The 12,369-nt window shown below is 37.4% G+C and overlaps 1 protein-coding gene across 5 annotated transcripts in view; it reads left to right on the top strand.

Annotated features, from left to right (window-relative positions):
* The window catches only part of SNX27 (sorting nexin 27), a 90,921-nt gene that overhangs the window by 40,773 nt on the left and 37,779 nt on the right, over window positions 1–12,369 (top strand). For all 5 annotated transcript variants that reach the window (XM_037744887.1, XM_017546234.2, XM_017546235.2 and 2 more), the window contains 5 exons: window positions 1,096–1,288; window positions 3,554–3,618; window positions 4,911–5,015; window positions 8,811–8,889; window positions 11,044–11,207. In XM_037744887.1, the coding sequence (XP_037600815.1) occupies window positions 1,096–1,288; window positions 3,554–3,618; window positions 4,911–5,015; window positions 8,811–8,889; window positions 11,044–11,207 (606 nt within the window). The remainder of the gene's footprint in view (window positions 1–1,095; window positions 1,289–3,553; window positions 3,619–4,910; window positions 5,016–8,810; window positions 8,890–11,043; window positions 11,208–12,369) is intronic.

Here is a 12,369-nt window from a genome sequence, read left to right as displayed (position 1 = left end):
TGCTTTTCACATTATCTGTTTACTAACAAAAATTCCACTATTGCTTAAATCATTTTATTTTGTTTTTTTGAGATAGGGTCTCCTTCTGTTGTCCAGGCTGGAATGTAGTGGCACGATTGTGGCTCATTGCAACCTCTGCCTTCTGGCTCAAACGGTCCTCCCACCTCAGCCTCCTGGACAACAGGTGCATGCCACCATGCCCAGCTAAATTTTTGTATTTTTTTTTTTTTTTGTAGTGACAGGGTTTTGCCGTTTTGCCCAGGCTGGTCTTGAACTCCTGGACTCAAGTGATCTGCCTCCCAAAGTGCGCTGGAATGACAGATGTGAGCTACCGTGCCCAGCCTGCTTAAATCATTTTAGGCCTTTTCTTTGGAATCAACTTTAGAGCTAGTTTAGGTCACACACAAATATCAATTACATTGCTTTATAATCAACCCTAGGTTTTCAGCTCCCTTCAAATTTTCTTGCTTGTTCATTCACGATATTTACCACATTGGCTTCAAATGACTTTTAACTTTCTGAAAATGAAATCTACTCTTAAAATTGATAATTGCCTTTGAAGATATTTAAAAGTATGCTAGAGGTCATTTTAATAGCAAAAATAAGATCATGCTCCTCCTGCCTGGGTGTGGTTATTCGAGGTGGGAGGATCACCTGAGGTCAAGAGTTCCAGACCAGCCTGGCCAGCATGTGAAACATCTTCTCTACTGAAAATACAAAAATTAGCCAAGTGTGGTGGTGCATGCCTGTAATCCCAGCTATTTGGGAGGCTGAGGCAGGAGAATCGCTTGAACCTGGGAGGCAGAGGTTGCAGTGAGCCAAAATTGGGTCACTGCATTCCAGCCTGGGCAACAGAGTGAGACTCCATCTCAAAACAAAAAACAAAAACAAGATCATGCTCCTTTTGAAAAGGGGGTAGTTCTTTTTTATCCATATAACTTTATACATGTTTGTCAAAAGTAAGTCTTATTTTTAAGTGGTTTTCTTAAGTGCATAGCAGAACGCACTAACCAATATCAGTCTAAGCCTGACTGGATGATTTTGTGATTTAATTTGTAGTAAGTCTGCATTTCTTTTGTTCTTCTCCTTCACCAGGTATACAATGTTTACATGGCAGGGAGGCAGCTGTGCTCCAAGAGGTACCGGGAGTTTGCTATCCTACACCAGAACCTGAAGAGAGAGTTTGCCAACTTTACATTTCCCCGACTCCCAGGGAAGTGGCCATTTTCATTATCAGAACAACAATTAGATGCCCGACGTCGGGGATTGGAAGAATATCTAGAAAAAGGTAAGCCAAACTATCAAACCCTACTATACTGAGTAGACGTAGGTTCTAGATATGTAACTTCTAAACTGCATGGCCGAATTTGCTGAAACTGAATAGTGAATATAAGTCGAGTTTCTGACGATAAGTATTGAATGATCTGGAGCTTTGAAGGAAGACTGAGATGTCCAGTAGTGATCAGTAGCCTGTTTCATTGGTTTGTTGAATGCTTAACTTAACAGAAAAATGAATATTTAGTTTTTGATGCATTTGGTGATCCCTGATGGACCTTTGTTTTTAGGGTTATATTATCTGCCAGCAAACACATAGTAGACTCAGCAATATGCTGAATTGATTTGAGAACTAAGTGGGCGATATTAAGGCATTTTTAATATTTAAGACATTTTTATTAAAATGATTCTTGGCTCACTGGTGTATCCTACATGAAAACTTTATTCATTTTACAGGTATTCATAGATAGGTTTGCTGAGTTGTAGGTGATCTAGAGTACCCTTGTTCTAAGCAGGCTAAAGGTAGATACTAACACTTCTGTATTGAACTTTTTTTTTTTTTTTTTTTTTTTTTTTTGGTGACAGGACCTTGCTCTGTTGCCCGGGCTGGAGTGCAGTGGCATGATCTCGGCCTAATGTAACCTCTGCCTCCCAGGTTTAAGCGATTCTTCTGCCTCAGCCTCCCGAGTAGCTGGGACTACAGGCGAGCACCACCATGCCTGGCTAATGTTTTGTATTTTTAGCACACACAGGGTTTCTCCATGTTGGCCAGACTGGTCTTGAATGACCTTGATGACCTCAGGTGATCTGCCCGCCTCGGCCTCCCAAAGTGCTGGGATTACAGGCATGAGCCACTGTGTCTGGCCCTATATTAAAATGTATTTGTTATCTCAGTGCCTCCAAATGATGCATCAGGAGTCTGTGGATATGGATGCTGAAACATTTGTTTGTCTAGAAAGGAAGGAAGATGACACAGATCTCCTCAATAAGATAGCTCATCTTGTGGCTCAGGGAAGAGGTCTTTCCTTGCTACATCATAAAGTTACATAATTTGGTAGCTTTTCAATAGGTTTTTTTCTAAAATACTAGTTTAGCAGAATAACGGTCTTACGTGATATTTAGTCATTCTGTTTCCTGTAACTAACTGACCTAGTTGAATCTTTTAAAAACTTTTGTAGGGAGCCTCATTCATGTAGGGAGCCTTATTCTATGGGGAAAACCATTTTCCCCTAGAAGATAGTGGAACTTCATTGTCTGTTTTTAGCTTTTTCTAACATGGACTGGCCTCTCTGAACAAAGCCCTTGGGAAATGAGAAAGGGTACAGTTTTAAAAAATCAAATGAAGTAAAATCATCAGTTTAATTTATTATTCTCGTGAGAGTGTCAGGAAATTAACTTGCTTAAATTTAGAGGATTAGCTACCTACCTTACCAACCCGCTTGCTTTCCTTCCCCCACTGTTTTTTTTAGTTGTTTTGAAGCTAAAGTCAGTGGAGTGAAATGATATGAATTCTTAATTACCTACCCCAGTTTTCCCAAAATGGCTTTAAATTTTTGTGGTTCTCTGACTGGCCTGTTTTTAGGCCAAATAAATATTTTTCCTTTAGCATTTCAATTTTATGTTTGATTTATTACTGATTAATCTTTCCCTACGACTGCCTCTTTACTCCATGTTCTGTTGTTCTAGCTTGTTCATAGGTCACACAAGACCGTGAACTTATATTTACTGAACTTTGTTTTTTTCTTTGAGACAGTCTTGCCCTGTCGCCCAGGCTGGAGTGCAATGGCATGATCTCGGCTCACTGCAGCCTCTGCCTCCTGGGTTCAAGTGATTCTCCTGCCTCAGCCTCCTGAGTAGCTGGGACTACAGGCGTGTGCCACCATGTTCAGCTAATTTTTTGTATTTTTAGTAGAGACAGGGTTTCACCGTGTTAGCCAGGATGGTCTTGATCTCCTGACCTGTGATCCACCCACCTCGGCCTCCCAAAGTATGGGATTACAGGCATAAGTCACTGCGCCCAGCCTATTTACTGAACTTTTATTTCTCTTTTCTGGTTATGTTAATATTTTTAGCAAGCTACATCTTTGTATTTTCTGTTATTTCCTTGTTCTGATCATATTTAGATGAATGCCATGCCTTAAAATCTTACATGCCAGACACGATATGCTGCCTCATTATTGCCTGCTACTGATGATTTAAACTTAAACTTTGATATGTCTTTGACTTTATTTTCTTGATTTTAAGGCCTTATGCCAGATTTTATCTTTGTTTTCTACAGTGTGTTCAATACGAGTAATTGGTGAGAGTGACATCATGCAGGAATTCCTATCAGAATCAGATGAGGTAGGTGAATACCTCCTTTAGTGACTATTTTCTCCTTGGCTTCTTGTGGGGGAAATAAACTAAAGGTATTGATTATGGGTTAAATTTCCGTAAGCTCTCCAAAAGACTATATTTTTTCTACTCCCTTTTTATATGTATCCTACTTACCTGTCCTTTAAGACCTAGGTTCACTTTCTCTTTGAAATGTCAGGTGCACTTTCTCTTTGAAGCCATCCCTGACGACTGTCATCAATTTTTCATTCCACCAAAAATTTTTGCAATTAATTCCATTCAATGATCACCTGTTGCTATCTCATTCTCTAATTTTTATACATATAATCAGATTGTCGCTTTATGTTTTAGCTTACAAGAGTGTGTGCCATCTGTAGGTAAGAGCTAAATCTTAATCATCTTTATATTCCTAGTGCCTTACCACAGTATCAAGCGTGTTGTAGGTGCTTAATAAATATTAATTGAATAGAAGAATGAATATTTAATGCTAATACAGTAGTGTGTTATCCACGACTTATTTTATATGTATATGCCTTATTTTCCCAACTAGATTATAAATTTCTTACAGGCAAGGACTTAAAATAAATCAGTGGTTATGATCATTTTAGGCATGAATAGTACCTTTTTAAAAGTGGTAAATGAAAATGGACTTGTTCTGAAATAACTTTCTAGTAAAAATTACAAGGTCAAAAATTACAAGGTTAGAGGAATGTGTTAATCATCAAAAGCAGTAAGAGGATTTCTTTTGAATTGAGACTAAGAATTGTTTACTTTTTGCTAGAAGAAAATTGAGCATCAGGCTAACTTTGAAAGGAAAAATGGGTAAGACTCAGGTATCCATTTTTTCTTTCAACAATATCCTGATTATTTCAGGGTTCAGAAAGGAACTTAGGATATCTCTGGATCCAGTCCACATGCCTAGCCATTAATACCAGAGAGTATAATTGAAACTACTGCCTTCAGTTATTTTCTCTTCTCACTTGTGAATTCTGAATGGGGAGAGGGAAGTGAATCGAAAATCTCATCTGTGTTTGACCTAGACTGTTTCACGCAAGTTTTCTGTTTTGAAATGTGAACATGTTGGCTTCAACATATTTCTTTTTTCCCTGCTTCTCTTAAAGGTTAACTTCTGCTGTAGCCCTGAGTCAGCTTTATGACTTGTAAATGTATTGACTTTTTTCCTTTTTCATTGGAACTCACTTCCTCTCTATCACGTTTTAGGTTATTGTCTAGCTAGTTTGTTACAGGGAGAGTGAAGATATACTGAGTCATAAATTCCTTCTCTGTGTCTTTTCCCGCAGAACTACAATGGTGTGTCTGACGTAGAGCTGAGAGTAGCATTACCAGATGGAACAACGGTTACAGTCAGGGTTAAAAAGAACAGTACTACAGACCAAGTATACCAGGTAAATTAAATGAACAAGTAGACTTGACGTTGGATGGTATGAAGCTAAGGAAGATAGATTAAATGAGTCAATACATGTAAAGTGCTTAGAGTGTCTGGCACATAATCAGTTTATTAATGTGAAAGTACTCTACCCTCCTTAAAAGAAAGGTATGGTAAATACCCCAGGTTGTAGTGATTAATCCCTCTTTTTTTTTTTTGGAGACTGAGTCTTACTCTGTCACCCAGACTGGAGTGCAGTGGTGTGATCTTGGCTCACTGCAACCTCCGCCTCCCGGGTTCAAGCGATTCTCCTGCCTGAGCCTCCTGAGTTGCTGGAACTACAGACACATGCCGCCATGCCCTGATAATTTTGTATTTTTAATAGAGACGGGGTTTCACCATATTGGCCAGGATGGTCTTGATCTCTTGACCTTGTGATCCACCCGCCTTGGTCTCTCAAAGTGCTGGGATTACAGGCGTGAGTCACCGTGCCCGGCCAACCCCCCCTTTTCTAATTGTAAAAAAACTTTATAACACACATGAAAACAGAATAGTATAATGAATATAGTAATAGTAATCATTCATACTTAATAATTATCAAGATTTTGCCACATTTGTATTATGTATTCCTTTTTTCTTTTCCTTTAAGTATTTAAAAGTAAATCCCATGTTATTGGACCTGCGTGTACTTCAGTGTGCATCTAAAAATACGGACTTTCTTCTTACAAAACCACAGTGCCACTATCAAACCTTAAAAATTAGCACTATTGCCTTGGTATTACCTAAAAACTACTCCATAGTCACATTTTTCCAATTGTCTAAAAATGATTTTTTACATTTGGTTTGTTAAAATCTGAATCTAAACAAAGTCCTTAGATCACATTTGATTTTTGTTTGTTTTAACGTAGAACAGTCCCCCTGTTTCCCCAGCTTTTTGTTTTCATGCCATTGTTTTGTTACAGAAATGGGTCAGTGTCCTGTGGAATGCCCCACATTCTGAATGTATCTGTTTGTTTTCTGGTGGTGTCATTTAATATGTCCTTCTGTGTCTCTATATTTTCTATAAATGGAAGTTTGCTCTAGGGGCTCCATTAGATTCAGGTTCTGCTTTTTCGATAATACTTCATAGTTGGTGCTATATACTTTATATTGCTTCTTAACAGCAAGTATACAATACTGGGTTATCCCATTTCAGTGTTACTAACTAAGGTTAACCAGTAGGTTTAGGTGGTGAAATCTGATCTCTGTTGTAAAATTCACCACTGATCTTTTATCAAATGAATGTATCCATTGATGATTATTGCCTTAACCAGTGATTTCATTAAAGATTACAAAGTGCTGATTTTCTAATACTCTCATTTCTTCACACTGATTAGCTAGAATTCTTCTTAAAATAACTTTTCCTTATCAACTAAGTCTATTTAATTATCTTGAAATACAATTTGTGGGAAAGACAGGATACATATTTATTTATGTATGTGTGTATTTATTTATTTATTTTGAGATGGAGTCTTGCTCTATTGCCCAGGCTGGAGTGCAATGGCACGCTCTCAGCTCACTGCAACCTCCACCTCCCGGGTTCAAGCGATTCTCCTGCTTCAACTTCCTGAGTAGCTGGGATTACAAGGGTCTGCTACCACGCCAATTTTTATATTTTTAGTAGAGACAGGGTTTCACCATGCTGGCCAGGCTGGTCTCGAACTCCCAACCTTAGGCGATCTGCCTGCCTCAGCCTCCCAGAGTGCTGGGATGACAGGAGTGAGCCACCTCGCCTGGCCAGGATATGTATTTAATCCTTTCTTTTCATTGCCGATTTTCAGAGTAAACACATCATTATATATAAATATAATTATATATAGTTAATAATATATAAGATATAATATGTGTTACATATTAAATAATATATAATAAATTATGTATTATAATTATATATTAATACATAATCATATAAGTAATATATTATTTAATATATAATATAGAATGCATTATAAAATGACATTATCATATATCATAATTTAGTATCATGGAATTTTAGATTCAATGTGATTTAATCAATAGCATATATTATCTTTTTGATGCTCAGACTGTTCCGTCTTTGGCCAATGAAAGCTCCTTCACGTCTGCTCCTGTATGCTTTTGATGCAACCTAATATTTTATGATAGCATCCTTACTTTTTGGTACAATAAGATGTCCTGGCCTCATCTTTGTATATTCCCTACCCTTGATATCTAGAATAGGCCATTTCCCCAAGGAGTCCCATCCTTTTAGTGAGAAACTGTATTTAGAGATCATGATCTGCATGCTGGGTATGCCTGTATGCCTTTTCATTGGCCTTTAATCCTGACTTGATCAGAATTTTCAGGGAGACAAGCAGGTTTCTGGGTACTAATGCTTATATTTCTCCTTTGTAGCAAACGTTAAAAAATCTATCCTCCATACGTTTATTCATCCACTGTATATTATGGTAAAGGATATATGCAGGATCTCAGGCATTTCTGAAATTACACAATGGTAGAGAATTTTAAGGAAAGTACTAGTTTTACAGTTTGCTGATGTTTTGTTTTGTTTTGATTGCCTTTTTCCAGTGTTCTCTAGGTTTTTTACACTTTCATCTTAATCCTGTTACTGAGACTTCTATCTATAAACTATTTTCTAAACCTTGAAAGCATTTTGGTTTCTATCCAGTGCAGTGTAGAACGATAATTTGGAATACTTACAATGTCCAGTTCCTCTGTCACATCATGGATGAACCTAGGCCTCATATGTGAGTAGACATGAGAAGGGATATAGTCATATTTGGTTGACTGAGATACTAATATTCAACAGTTTTATCTTTGTTTTATCAGCAAAACAATGGCATGAAAAATAAATACCTTACTTATATTGAGACCGATCTTGCAAAGAAATTTTGTTACTACTGGTTTGTGTTTTATTGTTGTTTGTATGTAATTGTCATTTATTTGCACACAGAATCTTCCAATTTCTTTTTTATTTGTCTTGTTAGGACCTGAGTTCCTAGAGAGAATGAATGATTCTTGTTTAATATGCCTCTGTTGTCCCAGCATTTTGATATTTTATGTTGATATTATGATGGTGATTCTTAGGAAATGGAGGTGCCTAATCCCAACATGAGACATGGATCATCTAAAAAGTAAACAAAAACAATTTGTGAAGCCAGAATATAATTGGCAATATTTTAAGCTCTAGAATCAAATATATAGTTTTTTGTGTTAATGTATTAAATGTAGGCTGAATGTTTGAAACTGGATATTTAAGAATTTGTTTTCTTTTTAAGATCTGTGCTATTGCCGGGCGCGGTGGCTCACGCCTGTAATCCAAGCACTTTGGAGGCCAAGGCGGGCAGAGCACCTGAGGTCAGGAGTTCAAGACCAGCCTGACCAACATAGTGAAACCCCGTCTTTAAAAAAAAAAAAAAAAAAAAAGAAGAAGAAAAAAGATCTGTGTTATTAAGTACATTTCTTGTAAGTGATGTTAAAAAAGAATGAAGTCATATTCAGAGAGGGAAGCTGATGTTTAAGGAGAGACTATTATCAGCTTGCATTGGAAGGGAGAATCTCATATTTAGAGATCATAGCTGTTTGGGTCAGATACAGCTGTTTTTTTCCCTTTTCTTTCATATGTATATATTCATCAATGTATGTACACATACATACAAAGAAGCCTAGCTATGCACATGAATATAATTTTTGTCAGACCAAGATGGCAGGACCTCTACCTTTTCCTTCCTCCATAGGCAGACACCTGCCTTTTCCTATAGCATTGTCTGACTTAATATATCTTGTTTAACCTTAGGCTATTGCAGCAAAGGTTGGCATGGACAGTACGACAGTGAATTACTTTGCCTTATTTGAAGTGATCAATCATTCCTTTGGTAAGTGCCAGTGGCTGATAATTAAGTTTTGTTTTCTAATACTGTCAGAAAGAAACTATTTACCTAGAGAAGAACTTCAAGACAAGGGGAGATCCCACTCATTAGAACCATCTGTAACAATCAGACCAAGCATACCCCATAAAACTCAGGTCATAAGGATGTCTGATCACTGTTAATTCTTTTTCCTCTTTTGTAAGTATAGGTTACAATCAGCACTGAATCGGCAGATACTTTCATGAGGTTCTTTTAAATCTGAGGTTCAAAATTCATATATTCCAATAAAACAGGCTTAAAAAGATGGGATGTTCTACTTAGCCACACGTTGTTTTAGCGTACTTTAGGATTTTTGTAAAGATTCTTAAGAGTAGCTTTCTGTTTTAAGTTAGAAAGATATACATTGCTTCAAAGCCTTGTTTTAATGCATACATTTAAGTTTCTGTATAAATAAATTTCCTCTTCCAAGGAAGTTTTATTGCATGGTGACAGGAAGTTTCTCATCTTTTATTTTATAAAAGCTAGGGATCACCATCATACTGGTTGCATTGAGACTACAAAGAGGAGAGAGTGAGAGCTTTCTCTGAATAGCATAGATTTCCAACAGTTTATGGGTCTCTTCCATGTCATATGTATTTATACAGGGTTAAGGCCATAATTGATAGAGATAATATTGGTTGATCAGACCTTCCTTATCCCAGAGAGGGGGTGAGTTTGGTGGATTTAGGTTGCCTTGCCATCTGAGGTCCAGGTAGAATAACTTTGATTCCCTGAAAGCAGCCATCTCCCTAATATTTTTTTTTCTTCCCAACTCACAGCAGTGTAACTAGGCAGATGTAAATTACATTACAGAGGCTTACTAAGGTGCCAGGACATTTGGATTCTAACCTTATTTTTTTTCCTAAGTTTTAGTTTCATTTTCTATAAAATGGAAAATATTAAATCTGTCTTTTGTAGTGTTATAAAGCCAGGTAAACATTGAGAGAGGAGGTAATCTCAGCAATTTGGGAGGCTGAGGCAGGAGGATTGCTTGAGCCTAGGAGTTTGAGACCAGCCTGGGCAACATAGTGAGACTGCCATCTCTACAAAAAGTTTAAAAATTAGCCAAGCGTGGTGACACATGCAGGTGGTCCAAGCTAGGAGGCTGAGGTAGGAGGACCATTTGAGCCTAGGAAGTTAAGGCTGCAGTAAGCTGTGATTGTGCCGCTACACTCTAGCCCAGGCAACAGAGTGAGAACCGGCCTCAAAAAATAAATAAATAAAAATAAGAGGAAAGGAAAGAAAAGAAAACTCAGCCTTTCCAAAGAAAGGCAATTTAGAAATTAAAAGTGGTAGTTTTTTTTTTATCCTGCTTTGGTGGCTGTTAGGAAGTAACGTTACTCACAAGACACTTTTCACTTTGAGGAATGCTGTAGGATTTTTGGAGGTAGTCTGGAAAGAACCTTTTGGCGTTAACAGTAAAAGCAGTTCATTGAGAATTGCCACATGAAAGACTCTGAATGCACACAGCTGGGTAAGAGGAGAGGCTTGCTTTAAGGATATTTAGTGGACGTTAGCTGTAATGTACTAGTTAATGGATCAGATGTTTTAACTAAATTTGGAGTTTGTGCTGTTTGCAGAGTTACGTTAACTGATTTGTGTTTCAGTCTATTTTGTGTTGCTATAAAGGAATACCTGAGGCTGGGTAATTAATAAAAAAAAAAAGGTCTGTTTGACTCATGATTCTCCTGGTTTTCAGCTGATGTCCACCAAGCATCCTTAAGATTGGGTTCAAGATTGGGCATCTGTTAAGGTCCTCAGGCTGCTTTCTTCCATTCATGGTGTGTGCAGAGATCACATTAGGCCCCACCTCCAACACTGGGGATCAAATGTCAACATGAGCTTTGTCGGGGGACAAATATCCAGACCACAGCAACCTGTCATTCAAGTGATAGGTTTCAATCAGCTTGAGACTTGACTGGTCATGGTCTTAGCTAGAAGGGATATTTGGCTGGACAGATATGGCTGTTTTGTGCTCCCAAGGCAGAACTCCTTGATGAATTTGAGCTGATGTTCCGGTTAATGATAACATACCATTCTTGATTTGCCATACATAGTTTATATTAGGGAAATTTCTTATATATTTTTACTCCAGCTTTCTGTGTTTTGTCTTTCCTTTAGTACGTAAGTTGGCACCTAATGAGTTTCCTCACAAACTCTACATTCAGAATTATACATCAGCTGTGCCAGGTACCTGCTTGACCATTCGAAAGTGGCTTTTTACAACAGAAGAAGAAATCCTCTTAAATGACAATGACCTTGCTGTTACCTATTTCTTTCATCAGGTAGGTGAACTGATCTTCCTGAAAGGCACAACTGCTTTTTATGTTTGAATATAGTTGGTACTTTGCCAATTCTCTGTGAATTCCTAGGTAAGCTGCCTTGCTCCTGGGTCTTGAGTTACATTTGTAAAATGTTCTATCCCATTTCACAAAAGATGAATAAATAAGTTTTAGAAGCAAAGCTATCCTGGAGTTTTAAAAATATGTATACTAATATTTTTAAACAATAGAAAATGAGCATGTGGCTGTGTAACTGTTCAAAAATTTTCTACCACTATTATACATACACAGAGTTTAAAGCATCTAAATAGTTCTGCACAGTTTATTATGAAAAACAGTTGCCCCTGCTTATTTCCATCTCCCCCCATAGGCAACCACCTGTTCACCTCTTTTAGCTTTGTTTTTGTTTGTTTTCTTTTTGGTATTTACTTCTATGTCTTCATTATAACTTGGTTATATTGCTCCTACTTAATTTTTCAGATTCCAGCAGCATCTCTTAATTTCCCACTATTGAAGATGAGACACAAGCTGTCTTTCCTCCCCCATTCTTACCATAAGCCCATACCTTTTTCATCTCTCCCATCCCCTTAATATAGTCAAATTATAATATTTGTTAGGTCAGTATTCAGTGTTTACAATATTACGACTCTGTAAATAGTGAAATTTACAATATTTTTCTTTTCCCCCAGCTAATTATTCCCCTCATTTTTCATTTGCTTTATTTTCTGTGTACTTATAATTAATTTAGCTCCATACTCTTCACCAGTTGTCTAAATCTCCTCTAAAGACATTCAATTCAGACCCATCAGGTAGTCCATGAATTTCCTCTTTCTGTAGAAATCTTTTGTGGAGCTTCTTCCTCTATCCCTGTGTGAAGTGGCGGCTCTCCACTCTGGAGCACAGCTGGCCTTCTGGTATTGCCCTTCCCCACTACCACGTCCTGTTTCCAGTGTTAGAGTACATCATTTGTTTTGTTTTGCTTTACTCCCTTATTTTTGTAGAATACATTTTCAGAGCTGTTCCTCTTTTTATATATGTAATTTTTTATTTTTAATTTTTGTGGGTACATAGTAGGTATATATATATTTGGAGTACATGGGATGTTTTGATACAGGCATGTGGTATGTAATCACATCACAGAAAATGGGGAATCCATCCCCTCAAA

This window comes from Cebus imitator, unplaced genomic scaffold (genome assembly GCF_001604975.1).
Source record: "Cebus imitator isolate Cc_AM_T3 unplaced genomic scaffold, Cebus_imitator-1.0 Scaffold188, whole genome shotgun sequence".
NCBI lineage: Eukaryota > Metazoa > Chordata > Mammalia > Primates > Cebidae > Cebus > Cebus imitator.
The sequence above is the reverse complement of the archived record's forward strand: the minus strand, read 5'-3'. Positions and strand labels throughout refer to the sequence as shown.